Source organism: Chanos chanos, chromosome 9 (genome assembly GCF_902362185.1).
Source record: "Chanos chanos chromosome 9, fChaCha1.1, whole genome shotgun sequence".
Classification (NCBI taxonomy): Eukaryota; Metazoa; Chordata; class Actinopteri; order Gonorynchiformes; family Chanidae; genus Chanos; species Chanos chanos.
Window position 1 is genome coordinate 40330102 of NC_044503.1, and position 15000 is coordinate 40345101.

The 15000-nt window shown below is 40.1% G+C and overlaps 2 protein-coding genes across 2 annotated transcripts in view; both read left to right on the top strand.

Moving 5' to 3' along the window:
• Positions 1-9142, top strand: part of ephb6 (eph receptor B6) — a 24618-nt gene extending 15476 nt beyond the window's left edge. The window contains exons 7-15 of the mRNA XM_030785588.1: positions 323-437; positions 888-943; positions 5071-5187; positions 5959-6206; positions 6347-6565; positions 6962-7111; positions 7612-7796; positions 8476-8631; positions 9037-9142. Coding sequence (XP_030641448.1) covers positions 323-437; positions 888-943; positions 5071-5187; positions 5959-6206; positions 6347-6565; positions 6962-7111; positions 7612-7796; positions 8476-8631; positions 9037-9142 — 1352 coding nt within the window. The remainder of the gene's footprint in view (positions 1-322; positions 438-887; positions 944-5070; positions 5188-5958; positions 6207-6346; positions 6566-6961; positions 7112-7611; positions 7797-8475; positions 8632-9036) is intronic.
• Positions 9143-14350: 5208 nt separating this feature from the next.
• trpv6 (transient receptor potential cation channel, subfamily V, member 6) overlaps positions 14351-15000 on the top strand; it is a 9696-nt gene continuing 9046 nt past the window's right edge. Inside the window, exon 1 of the mRNA XM_030783477.1 lies at positions 14351-14481. Coding sequence (XP_030639337.1) covers positions 14351-14481 — 131 coding nt within the window. The remainder of the gene's footprint in view (positions 14482-15000) is intronic.

The window sequence follows — 15000 nt, forward strand, 5'->3', positions numbered from 1 at the left end:
ACTGGGCCATTGGTACGGGCCGTCTGTGTGTGTTGCACTGCACTGTATTTTACATTTATGTTTCAGATTTACACACTGGCCATCGGTCTGTATGTGTTACTGCACTGTGATTTACATTTATGTTTCAGATTTACACACTGGGCCATCGGTATGGGCCGTCTGTGTGTGTTGCACTGCACTGTATTTTACATTTATGTTTCAGATTTAAACACTGGGCCATTGGTACGGGCCATCTGTGTGTGTTACTGCACTGTGATTTACATTTACTCTTCAGATTTAAACAACACCACAGATAAATCTCTATGCATCGTTCTCTCGACAGAGGAACGGTCAAAACAAATCCAGACTCGGCTGCCGCTGCTGGTCGGCTCTGTGATGGGCGGGGCGGCGTTCCTGTTGGTCGTCGTGGCGATCGTCATTGTGTTCGTGTTCCGAAGGTAAAAATGAAAGATCGCAACTCAGACAAAGATCCCAACTGTCCGGGGCATATTTTTATTTTTTTAATTTTTTTTCATTTCTGAATTAGAAATTCAATAACAATGAAGTTGTTTTGTGTTTGTGAGTTTGCTGCCTTTTTTGCCAGGTGGCTAAGATGGAAGCTTTCCTGTCAAATGTGACCAAAATGACAGTAGTGGACTGTTTTAATGAGGATGTTTTAAGTTTCCTGTTCCAGTCAGAAAATGGTTAGATGTAACTGAACGTTCACATATGAATGGGTCTTTACTGATGTGGTAAATCCATAAAACTGACTGTCTCTGATGTTCTTCCTCATTACTGATGTGTTCTGTTGAAAGGATACGGCTGTTTCGTGACGTTAGATTTCACTGACTTTATATGTCAGATGTCATGTCTTATCTCCGTGACTCCTCTCTCTCTCCCTCATGCAGTAAAAGGAGAGCGAGTCCGTACAGTGACAGACTGCAGAGGTACATCAGTAACCGAGGTGAGTCAGTGCATGTGTGTGTGTGTGTGTGCGTGTATGTGTGTGTATATTCATAAAGGAGGACAGCTGAAAGAATACGCGCATGTTTAATGGACCTGCCTCAGGCTCTGTGTGCTATGAAAAGGCAACACACACACACACACACACACACACACACATACTCTGTCTTTCAGGCACACACTCATATGTGCACACACACACGCACTCTCACTCTCTGTCTCTCACGCACACACACACACACACACACACACGCACACACACACACACACACACACACATGCACTCAGGAGCATCTATTTTGATCTCCACTGTACTGTTCCTTGGGTCATGTTGCTGTTGTGAAAAGGATTCTAAGATTCCAAACAAAAATACAGTGATGAGAAATCCCCCAGGTTTTTTTTTTACCAGGATTCAGCCAGTAGTTTGTGAAGAATGTATGAGCATAAGAAGACTGTAAGAATTGAACAGTATAATAATATAAGACCATAAGAACTGAACAGTGTAATAATATAAGACCATAAGAATTGAACAGTGTAATAATATAAGACCATAAGAATTGAACAATATAATAATGTAAGAATGTAAGACTATAAGAATTGAACAGTAAAATAATATAAGACCATAAGAATTGAACAGTATAATAATATAAGACCATAAGAATTGAACAGTGTAATAATGTAAGAGCATAAGAATTGAACAGTATAATAATATAAGACCATAAGAATTGAACAGTGTAATAATAAAAGACCATAAGAATTGAACAGTATAATAATATAAGACCATAAGAATTGAACAGTATAATAATATAAGACCATAAGAATTGAACAGTGTAATAATATAAGACCATAAGAATTAATTGAACAGTGTAATAATATAAGACCATAAGAATTGAACAGTATAATAATGTAAGACCATAAGAATTGAACAGTATAATAATATAAGACCATAAGAATTGAACAGTGTAATAATATAAGACCATAAGAATTGAACAGTATAATAATATAAGACCATAAGAATTGAACAGTGTCATAATGTAATAATATAAGACCATAAGAATTGAACAGTGTAATAATATAAGACCATAAGAATTGAACAATATAATAATATAAGACCATAAGAATTGAACAATATAATAATGTAATAATATAAGAACATAAGAATTGAACAGTGTCATAATGTAATAATATAAGAACATAAGAATTGAACAGTGTCATAATGTAATAATATAAGGCCATAAGAATTGAACAGTGTAATAATATAAGACCATAAGAATTGAACAGTGTAATAATATAAGACCATAAGAATTGAACAGTATAATAATAATATAAGACCATAAGAATTGAACAGTGTAATAATATAAGACCATAAGAATTGAACAATATAATAATGTAATAATATAAGACCATAAGAATTGAACAGTGTCATAATGTAATAATATAAGACCATAAGAATTGAACAGTGTCATAATGTAATAATATAAGACCATAAGAATTGAACAGTGTCATAATGTAATAATATAAGACCATAAGAATTGAACAGTGTCATAGTGCAAGACTGTAAGACCATAAGAATTGAACAGTGTAATAATATAAGACAATAAGAATTGAACAGTGTAATAATGTAATAATGTAAGACTATAAGCATTGAACAGTGTAATAATGTAAGAGCATAAGAATTGAACAGTATAATAATGTAAGAGCATAAGAATTGAACAGTATAATTATGTAAAACCATAAGAATTGAACAGTGTAATAGTGTAAGACCATAAGAATTGAACAGTGTAATAATATAAGACCATAAGAACTGAACAGTGTAATAATATAAGACCATAAGAATTGAACAGTGTAATAATATAAGACCATAAGAATTGAACAATATAATAATGTAAGAATGTAAGACTATAAGAATTGAACAGTAAAATAATATAAGACCATAAGAATTGAACAGTATAATAATATAAGACCATAAGAATTGAACAGTGTAATAATAAAAGACCATAAGAATTGAACAGTATAATAATATAAGACCATAAGAATTGAACAGTATAATAATATAAGACCATAAGAATTGAACAGTGTAATAATATAAGACCATAAGAATTAATTGAACAGTGTAATAATATAAGACCATAAGAATTGAACAGTATAATAATATAAGACCATAAGAATTGAACAGTGTAATAATATAAGACCATAAGAATTAATTGAACAGTGTAATAATATAAGACCATAAGAATTGAACAGTATAATAATGTAAGACCATAAGAATTGAACAGTATAATAATATAAGACCATAAGAATTGAACAGTGTAATAATATAAGACCATAAGAATTAATTGAACAGTGTAATAATATAAGACCATAAGAATTGAACAGTATAATAATGTAAGACCATAAGAATTGAACAGTATAATAATATAAGACCATAAGAATTGAACAGTGTAATAATATAAGACCATAAGAATTGAACAGTATAATAATATAAGACCATAAGAATTGAACAGTGTCATAATGTAATAATATAAGACCATAAGAATTGAACAGTGTAATAATATAAGACCATAAGAATTGAACAATATAATAATATAAGACCATAAGAATTGAACAATATAATAATGTAATAATATAAGAACATAAGAATTGAACAGTGTCATAATGTAATAATATAAGAACATAAGAATTGAACAGTGTCATACTGTAATAATATAAGGCCATAAGAATTGAACAGTGTAATAATATAAGACCATAAGAATTGAACAGTGTAATAATATAAGACCATAAGAATTGAACAGTATAATAATAATATAAGACCATAAGAATTGAACAGTGTAATAATATAAGACCATAAGAATTGAACAATATAATAATGTAATAATATAAGACCATAAGAATTGAACAGTGTCATAATGTAATAATATAAGACCATAAGAATTGAACAGTGTCATAATGTAATAATATAAGACCATAAGAATTGAACAGTGTCATAGTGCAAGACTGTAAGACCATAAGAATTGAACAGTGTAATAATATAAGACCATAAGAATTGAACAGTATAATAATGTAATAATATAAGACCATAAGAATTGAACAGTGTAATAATATAAGACAATAAGAATTGAACAGTGTAATAATGTAATAATGTAAGACTATAAGCATTGAACAGTGTAATAATGTAAGAGCATAAGAATTGAACAGTATAATAATGTAAGAGCATAAGAATTGAACAGTATAATTATGTAAGACCATAAGAATTGAACAGTGTAATAGTGTAAGACCATAAGAATTGAACAGTGTAATAATATAAGACCATAAGAATTGAACAGTGTAATAATGTAATAATGTAAGACTATAAGAATTGAACAGTGTAATAGTGTAAGACCATAAGAATTGAACAGTGTAATAGTGTAAGACCATAAGAATTGAACAGTATAATAATGTAAGACCATAAGAATTGAACAGTGTAATAGTGTAAGACTGTAAGAATTGAAAAGTGTAATAGTGTAAGACTATAAGAATTGAACAGTGTAATAATGTAATAATGTAAAAGCATAAGAATTGAACAGTGTAATAGTGTAAGACTGTAAGAATTGAAAAGTGTAATAGTGTAAGACTGTAAGAATTGAACAGTGTAATAGTGTAAGACTATAAGAATTGAACAGTGTAATAATGTAATAATGTAAAAGCATAAGAATTGAACAGTGTAATAGTGTAAGTGTAAGTGTAAGTGTAAGTGTAAGTGTAAGAGCAGTAGGAGGTCTGTGGAGTGTGGCCATGGCTGATGAAGTGTAAGTCCATGGTTTTTGTACTGAGCTTTGTTTACGTTTATTATACCAGCTTCTGTAGAGGTCACATTATTCATCAGAGCCCTGAGGATGGAAAAAAAACAAAAAAACAAAAAAAACAATCCTTTTTCTGGTCCACTCCTGAATCAAAAGGCAGCCAACTCTGTCATCCTGTGACCTCGTAACGAATCACGCCTGCTCTGTGACATCATAGCTAATCGCCCTGCACTGTGACATCATAACTAATCGGCTAGTTCTGTGACCTCATAATCAAACAGTGCCTGATAAGAAGAAAGCTACACCTCATCACGTTTTTTAAATTTTTTTTATTGTGTTCCCCTTTAAGGCGGAGTGAAGTACTATGTTGACCCGTCCACCTACGAGGACCCGAGTGAGGCGGTGAAAGAGTTTGCCCGAGAGATCGATCCAGCCCATCTGAAGATAGAGGAGGTCATTGGTGCTGGTAAGAGCTGACTTTACATAGATAGACTGTATTTATATACAGACTGACTTTACACAGACACGTATTTATATATAGACTGACTTTAAACAGATACACTGTATTTATATACAGACTGACTTTACACAGATACGCTGTATTTATATACAGACTGACTTTACACAGATACACTGTATTTATATACAGACTGACTTTACACAGATAGACTGTATTTATATACAGACTGACTTTACACAGATACACTGTATTTATATACAGACTGACTGTACACACATACACTGTATTTATAGACAGACTGACTGTACACACATACACTGTATTTATATACAGACTGACTGTACACACATACACTGTATTTATAGACAGACTGACTGTACACACATACACTGTATTTATATACAGACTGACTTTACACAGATACACTGTATTTATATACAGACTGACTTTACACAGATACACTGTATTTATATACAGACTGACTTTACACAGATAGACTGTATTTATATACAGACTGACTTTACACAGATACACTGTATTTATATACAGACTGACCTTACACAGATACACTGTATTTATATATAGACTGACTTTAAAGTAAATACTCACTAAAGTAATCACTCACTAAAGTAATTACTCACTGAAGTAACTGCTCACTTATTCTACAGACAGGAAATGCTTATGTACCTGATCCTCTCTTTCTCTCCTTTCCACCTCTCCTCCCCTTTGTTCTCTCACTCGCTGCCTCTCTCTCTCTGTCTCTCTCTGTGTGTGTAGCTCAGTTTGGGGAGGTGTCGCGGGGGCGGTACAGGCCCCTGGGGCGGAGGGAGGTGTTGGTGGCAGTGAAGACTCTCCGCTGGGGCGTGTCAGACCGGGAGAGAGCCGTGTTTCTCAGTGAGGCGGGGGTCCTGGGTCAGTTTGACCATCCCAACGTGCTCAAGCTGGAGGGAGTGATCACACGTCACCCCCCAGAGAGGATCATCACCGAGTTCATGGAGAACGGCCCACTGGACGCCTTCCTCAGGGTGAGGGGGAGGGACTCCAATTCCCACAATGCATAGGCTAAACCAACAGAAATATGAAATTAGTTTGGTTTAAAATTGTAATTACAAATTTTAAAGCCTTAAAACTCATTCCTCTCCCTCTCTCTCTCTCTCTGTCTCAGGAGAACGAGGACCAGTTCAGCGTCCTGCAGCTGGTCGGTATGGTGAGAGGCGTAGGTGCTGGGATGCGTTATCTCTCTGAGAGAAACTTTGTGCATCGCGACCTGGCCGCCCGGAATGTTCTGGTAAACTCCAACCTGGTGTGTAAGGTCTCCGATTTCGGCCTGTCGCGACTGATGAGGGGTTTGGACCAGAACATGCCGACCTACACTGCCTCACTGGTGGGTTCTAGCAGCCGAAGTCCTGATTCGCTGATTCGTTGCCTCCTGACTTTAAAGTCAGAGCGTCTGTAGTCATTGCGCTGGCGTTGTTTTGGCACATGAAAGTGTTTAAAGTGAATATTCTCCTCTTTTGCAATGCGTTTTATGGATTTTTCATCTCTTTTCTCATCTCTCTCTGTCTGTCTGTCTGTCTCTCTCTCTCTCTCTCTGTCTGTCTCTATGTCTCTCTCTCTCTCTCTTACTCTGTCTGTGTTTCTCTGTCTCTCTCTCTCTCTCTCTCTCTCTGTTTCTCTCTCTCTCTGTCTCTCTGTCTCTCTCTCTCTCTCTCTCTCTCTCTGTTTCTGTCTCTCTCTCTCTGTCTCTCTCTGTCTCTCTGTCTGTCTGTCTGTCTCTCAGGGCAGTAAGATTCCTGTCCGATGGACCGCTCCTGAGGCCTTCCAGCATCGGAAGTTCAGCTCAGCCAGTGATGTCTGGAGCTTTGGAGTCCTCATGTGGGAAGTGATGTCATACGGAGAGAGGCCATACTGGGACATGAGCAACCAGGAGGTGGGTGGAGGTGCGGGGGGCTGGGGGGATGAGAGACAGAAAGACAGACAGACACACAGAGAGAGGAACAGACAGAGAGATACAGACAGTCTGTATGTCAGAATATTATTATTTCTATGGACTCATTAGGTCTTGCTGATGTAATATAGTTAAATTTGTTCTCTGTTAACTGTCATTTCTCTGTCTTTACTTATTCTTCTTACTGCACTCTTCTTCATCTCTGTACCCATCTCTCCCTTTCTCTCCTTCTCTCTCTGTCTCTGTGTTTCTCTCTCTCTCTCTCTCTCTCTCTCCCTGTCTCTCTCTCTCTCTCTCTGTCTCTGTCTCTCTCTCTCTCCCTGCCTGTCTCTCTCTCTGTGTCTGTCTCTCTCTGTCTCTGTCTCTCTCTCTGTCTTTCTCTCCCTCTCTCTCTCTGTCTCTCTGTGTTTCTCTCTCTTTCTCTCTCTTTCTGTCTCTGTCTCTCTGTCTATCTCTCTCCCTGTCTCTCTCTCTCTGTGTAGGTGATGAAGGCAGTGGTTGATCAGTACCGTCTGCCTGCACCTCATAACTGCCCCCCGGCCTTACACGCCCTGATGCTGAAGTGCTGGCAGGCGGAGCGACAGGACAGACCTGGGTTCGACTCTCTCCTCTCTTCCCTCGACAGGCTCATTCGCCACCCTGCCTCCCTCAAGGCGGAGCATGCTCGGTGAGACTACAACTCCCATCAGCCACTGCAGGCCTCTCAGCCACCGACAAATGACTGACTCAACACTGAGCTCTTTCCTTTGCTGTTTAAACATACTTGTGACATGTAGAACAATCCAGAACTAGTTCAGAGATACCTCTGTTGACTCGTCTTGTTCAGGACTGAAAGTTTCGTCGTTTAGATTCGGTCATTTTGGCCGAGTGACTAATCTTTTTTATTTTGTAACCGGAGAATGCAGAACTGACTCCACATCTCAGTGATTAGCTTAGCCCGCTGCTATCTGAGAGGGACAAAAAGAGTACAAAGTATTTAAACTCCTGGGTTCACTAGTTCAGTAATTCAGTATTTTCCTGGTCCAGTGTATGTGATTTCACACAGATTATCTGGGGGCTTTTGTTAGTTTGTTCTGTTTTGTTTTAAATAAGAAACTACACAACCAGTCCAATTTAATGCTGTCTGTCTTTACTGAGGCTAAAACAACACTCAGAGAGTTAATTCAACACTGTCAGAGCTAACTGAACACTGGCTGTGCGGTGTGTTTTTCACATCACTGTACATAAATTACAATAAATAATAATGTAGAATTTTAATTACGTAATGAAACATGAGAAACAATGCTCAGCTTATTTTTGTAATTGCTGTGAATGGAACAGCTCTTTAAACCTGGGTATTCTTTAAGGCCCACCCAGCCACTCCTAAGCCCCACCCCCACAGACCTGTCATCAGTGGCCACGGTCAGCGATTGGCTGAGTGCTCTGCGGATGGACAGATACAGGGAGGCCTTTGAGAGGGCGGAGCTGAACACTCTGGAGAGCGTGAGCGTGCTCACTATGGAGTAAGTCTCTCAGAAAACTCACCTGGTCTGACCATCTCTCACATCTCAGAATGGACCTTTGGCATCTCTGTAACCCAACTGGGAAGTGGCTCAGTAGTTTAATTGTGCTGCAGTAGTATTTTATGACCAGCAGGTGGGGGTAAAGAGGAGGATAATTATTGCTTTGCTAGGGGGGACTGATTACACTGAAATGCATCACTCATTTTCTCTCTCTTCCATTCAACATTTTTTTATCCTCCTCACTCTCAATTCTTCTCTCTTTTCATGTCAATCTCTCTCTCTCTCTCTCTCTCTCTTTCTCCCTCTCTCTCTCTTTCTCCCTCTCTCTCTCTCTCTGTCTCTCTCTCTCTTTCTCTCTCTGTCTCTCTTTCTCTCTCTCTCTCTCTCTCTCTCTCTCTCTCTCAGGGACGTGCAGAATCTAGGGGTGAACCTGCTGGGCCATCAGAGGAAGATCATCAACGCTGCTCAGCAGCTCAGGACTCATCTCACTCAGGGACAGGTGGAAGTTTAGAGGACACCAACTTCCTGTGGAAGCAGCAATGCATTGTGGGGCTTGAAGTCCAAAGCGTTGGATCGTCCCATACAGGAAGAAAAGCACCGAAAGTGAGAGCGAGAAAGAGAGAGAGAGAGAGAGAGAGAGAGAGAGAGAGAGAGAGAGAGAGAGAGAGAGAATCCCTGAGAGGAGAAGAAGAGTATTTTTAGACGTTAGATTTTGATTCACTCCTTTCTTTTATCTCCTGTTATCCCCCTGTTCTCTCTCTCTCTCTGCACCTTGACCTGTTGCCTTCCTTTCCACTGTTGTCTCCTCTCACTTGTCCCTGCCTTCAAAGTCACACTACCTCTCCTCTGTCTCCCACTCATCCAGTCAGCACTTATTAGTATTGAATAAAACAGTTAATGTTATGTCACACCTACATAAAAAAAAAAAACAGGAGTCCCCCAATCACAGTTCACGACACAGACAATCAAGAGGTCCGACGCCCCTTAGAGACAGCGTTATGATGTCATCGCTCAACCGGCCATGCATTCTCAGTATTCTCAGCGCTTGTGAGAGGTAAAAAAGAAAAAAAATTGCAGTTGTTAAATTCATCATCGCCTCACCACACCCTCCTCTCATTGGTTCTGCAGGTCCAGGACGGTTCCTCCGATAGGCTAGAGAAGTGCGCGCGTGTGGAGGGACGGTCCTGAGGCAGGTTAAAGACCGGTGAGCGGTCGGTCCTGGTGCTGGTCGACCACAATGTCACCGTGAACATAACGCCACTCGAACAAATGCACCGACTCCCGTGGTGTTCTAAGTCCTGAAAGAATTCAGTATCCTAGGGCTATTCAGCACAGGAGAAGACTCAAGACCCATAGTCCGCTTACACAGAGAGAAGTAAAAGTTCTTGATTTAGCGGATAGAACGGAGTAAAACCTGCTCCTATGGTTACCTTTCAAAACCTGGATTAGGCATTTAGAGTCTCCCACAGTCCAAAAAAAACCAAAACAAAACAAAAAAAAAACCCACATGGTTAGGTGTGTCGCTGTTTGGAGTTTGTTTCGGTCAGTCACAGAACTCAGGACTGTCCAGTGGGAATGCCCATATGGGAATTCTCTCTCATCTTAGGGCGTCTCGACCGTGTGTCCACTCAAGCTGTTCAGCTTTTCGTTCACACCGCGCTTTTTACCAAATACCCAGATCTCCTGATCCTACTCCTGTCCCGCACCACTGGAGGGGAGAGGGGAGGCACAAAATGAGCCCCCAAAACCAGCACTTAGGGGTCAGGTCCGCTCGCCCGCCCTCTCCGAAAAGGTCAGGGACACCGCCTTGTTATGTGTCAATCATTCCGTCTCACCAATCACAGCCCCTCATGTGATGATGTAAAAGCCACACAGTGATATATGAACTTTGTCAAAGTGAGAAAAGAAACAAACAAACAAACAAAACGAACAAACAGTACGGTCGACGTTAAAGTGTGTGTGACTTCAGATGACAGCCGAGACACAAACAGAGGAAGCTGTGGTCTTCTGTGTACAGTCACTGAGTGTCAGACTGCTTGTGTATGAGAGAAAGAGTTTAAAAGTCTGTGTGTGTGTGTGTGTGTGTGTGTGTGTGTGTTTGTGTGTGTGTGTGTGTATGTGTGCATATGGTGAAGGTGTGCTTGAGTGTTAGAGACAGCTTTTGTGTGTGTGTGTGTGTATGTACAGATGTAACTGGTTAATCTGTAAGGTGTTCACCACTACTCCACCGTTGTGCAAATTTGTAAAATAAAAAATATGATTTTATTTATATATTTGGCCCAGTGTTTCATTCTATGCTGAATACCCTAGATCTCTCTCTCCCTCTCTCTCTCTTTCTCTCTCTCTCTCTCTCTCTCATAGACACACACACACACTTTACAGACACTTCCAGCCACATTCTGAAACAATAACATGCCCAGCGGACACCTTTAACTCCTCCCAGACACACACACACACACACACATCCTTTTTTTCCCATAGAATTGTGTTCATCAGCAGATACTTGCTTTATAACCTGAGGGCCAGATCTGGATCAGTCAGCAGTACAGGAGCAGAGATTAAAATCGATATAGGACATTAGATTATAATCTGGCATGGGGGCCAAGTGCACTGACCTGTAAGAACTAGCACGGGACTTCACTGTTTAGAAGAAAAGGAAAGTTTTATCCATTCTTTTCTCTATGATCTGCCAATGCACTGAAATGAACTCCGGGCAAGATGAGTTCCACCTGTCTGACTTTATTCTGTTATTACATAGTATTACATACACACACAGTATTAAATACAGACATAGTATTACATACACACACTGTTTGGCATACATTAGTGTGTACTCAGACTGTATGTATGTTATTGGTGTTTGGATATTGATTCACAAGAGCACAGGCAAGACTTCACACACACACGCGCACACACACACAGGCGTGCATACACACACACACACACACACACACACACACACACACACACACACACACACACACACACACACACACACACAAAAGCTGCACTCCAAACAGCAAAATCATACAATTAAAACGGAGACATTTTGCAGCAATATTAGAAAAAAAAAAACTAATCTTCACCTCAACGTCAATATTCTCCAGAGCAGACTCCCTTGGGGGTCTTCAGAGTTACTGAAGGTGGTCCGTCAAATTATTTGATCCCAAACTCTTTCTTCTTCCAAAAACTAAGAAATGTCAGAAAATACGCATTCACATTTGCTATAAAGGGCAAAGATAAACCAACCTATTCATTTAAAAAAAATGACAGCATTGAAGATACGCATGGTTCCTCGCGCTTAGCGTTGTATACACCGTTACACAGTACCTGTACACGTGACACTTTAGGCCGCCCTACACGTTATAGCTAGCCGCTTTGGCACAGTTTTAGGCGATATGTTAAAAGGGGTCCCTCCGACGTGTCTCTGTCAGCAGAGAAGTCCTTGGCCTGGAAAAACGGAGAAGACCTCTTAGACACAGAATGTTTGATAGCCACACTTCTATTAAAACAATTATTACAGAATTAACAGGAATAAAAAAGAAAGAGAACTCCCAACTCATCGAATGCGTGACAGTTTGACAAACGGTTGGTCGACTGTTCATCATGTTTTGGCTTCACTGAACAGGCGACTGGTCCGACTTCATATAGTGACTGTTCGTTGGCTGTTCTCTCAGCACTAACCCATCTGAGTACTAGCTTACACGTTTTAGAAAGGTATGCTAATTTACACTGTACTCTGGGAAATAACTATGTAAGGCTGGATTTCTTCGCGACATAAACATGTCATTTCAATCTGTTTTTTCTGTTTTCTCAGCTTAAGAAATGATGTTTGAATCATGTATTTAACAGCCCAACATGAAGGGAGTTTTCGGCCACAGACAGCCTGGACCTTCCTCCAGGAAACGCAACAGCAAATGAACAGAATTTAAGTAGGGGGGAAAAGACTGATTGTCGATGGTCTCGTATGGTAATTTAAAGTTTACTTAAGGTGCAGACAGCTAAACTGAAACGGAGCACCTCTCATGCACGTGTCGTGTGTTGCAATGCTGAATGTTGTGAGAAATTAGGGAGAAGTTTATAAACAGATTAGTCAACACAGTGATCATTTAATGTCATTTAGTGACACTGTAAACTTACTTTTGAACTAAGCATTCGTTTTGAGACTCCAAGGAAGACGTCGTTGAGGACGTTTTTATTCGGTAACCCCATTTACTGCAGCTATTTGGGGTATAGCTAATTATGTTGCTAATTAGTCCAAGTCCTTTGTGAAGGCACTGGGTGTTGCTTCTGGAGGGGTCAGTCAGACAATTTACAAAGAATGTAAACCCCCGCGACCGGTTCTCCGTGGAATCCGGAATCAGGGATCTGCATTAATCAGCGCTATCAAACGGACTGCGTGTCCGCTCTCAGTTTATTCTGAGGGCCTATTTCCTGTGCATTTTTTTTTTAGCTCGTTAAAACCATTTGACTGCCCAAAAGCGCTTCCGTTAATATTACCGACACTGTGAATTTGTTGTCAGGTATTTTTGAGGTAAATGAAACGGTGTGTTGGTGACCGGTGGTGCGTGGCAGAGACCCGAGTGTCACCTGTTCTGCACCTGATAGCACCTGTCCACGTATCCGCTTGTGGCTTGACGCGGCCGTGGAAGTGAGAGAGACGGTCGAAGCAACTAAGCCCTCTCGGAGGTAAGCGAAGCTGCATCACAAGCTAATTCGTACAGAACATCGCAGTTTCAGTCAGCTAATTTCAAACTGGTTTTTGTAGATATGATCGGTGTGTGTGTGTGTTTTTTTTAAAGGTCTTAAACGAGTACATTCTATGCGGGTTGTCCATGGTTTGGAGATGAACCGAGACTGCGGGCTACGGACAATGGACTCATCGCATGACTTCGTTAAGGTAGTCCACAGTTCGCATTTTGTGGCATTATAACTGAACTGTTAGCTTTTACGCAGGAAGCGGGATCCTGACTGATCCCCTGTGTCTTTGACCGGCTGCGGACAATAGTGTGTGGCGACTTGGGGGTCAATCCTATGGTCGTAATTTTAATAGCAAGCAGACAACCTGTCCATTTCAAATGAACTCAGACATGGTACAGGTCTCTCTCTCTCTCTCTCTCTCTCTCTCTCTCTCTCTCTCTCTCTCTCTCCCTCATTTGTTCCTCATCAGTTCTTCACTCACCTTTCCTTTGCCCCGCCCTCTATCATACATGTATAGTACTTACACACCAACACCGGTATAAAAGCCCACACGCCAAACCGACATCCAGAGCACACACACTTTCCACAGCCGTTAACTGCTGTGTTCCAGGCTTTGCTTGTAGGGTTGTTGTGTGGAATACTGACGTTCAGGTATGTAATGAAAAACATGGATGAATGGAAAATGAGTGATTTCATCTGCCTTTTTATTAAATCGGTGACTGGGTTCTGGTATGTCATATCATGTCTGACTAACTGAATATTATTTGTAATAAACTGCTACAGAAAGTTCAGCACACTATGGTTTGTTTCCAACAAAATGTCAGGGTGCAGAACACGTCCTTGGTGTCTTTCTCTTTTTTATTTTTTCATTTTTCGTATAGTTGTTTTTGTGAAGTTTTTGGTGAAGGTTTATTATCATCTCTTTTTCTTTTTTTGCTTTCTCTCTCTCTCATTCTCTCTCTCTCTCTCTCTCTCTCCGTTCTGTCAGTCATTTCAGTCAAGCCCTCCCCCTGATCCAATGGCTCCGCCTCTCGCGCGCTCTGCCGCAGTGGAGCTCAACCATTGGTGGAGCCACCTGAGGTTCCGCCTCCGTCACAAAAAGAGCTGGAACGAGATGCTGGATGAGACTTTCATTCTGCAGAGTAAACGGTAAAACTCGCCCAATGCTAACGTGCCTTCCCCTGCACCAGCACAACACTTGTCACACACACACAGGCACACACACATATATACACACACACACACACACATATACACACACATATACACACACACACATATATATATATACACACACATACATGCCATAACATACCTTCCCCTACACCAACACAACACCTCCGCACTATAGCAAATCACATCAAAGGTGTAATACTTTTACATTTTCATACTGTGAACCCCATACAGACTGAAACAGACAACGACAACAGATACCGCACAGCAAACACGGTGTCTCCCACTGTATGTGTGTAGAGTTTTACTGGACATAGTGTCACTGTAAGCAGAGAATCCACAGAGAAAGGAGAGAATATTCATACAGGGACTCTTCTAAGACCGTACCTGCTTCTGGTCGTGTTACTTTATCTGACCTTTTTCGTCATTTCTCTCTCTTTTCTCTATTCTCTCTCTCTTTACTCCATTCTCTCTCTCTTTTCTCCATCTCTCTCT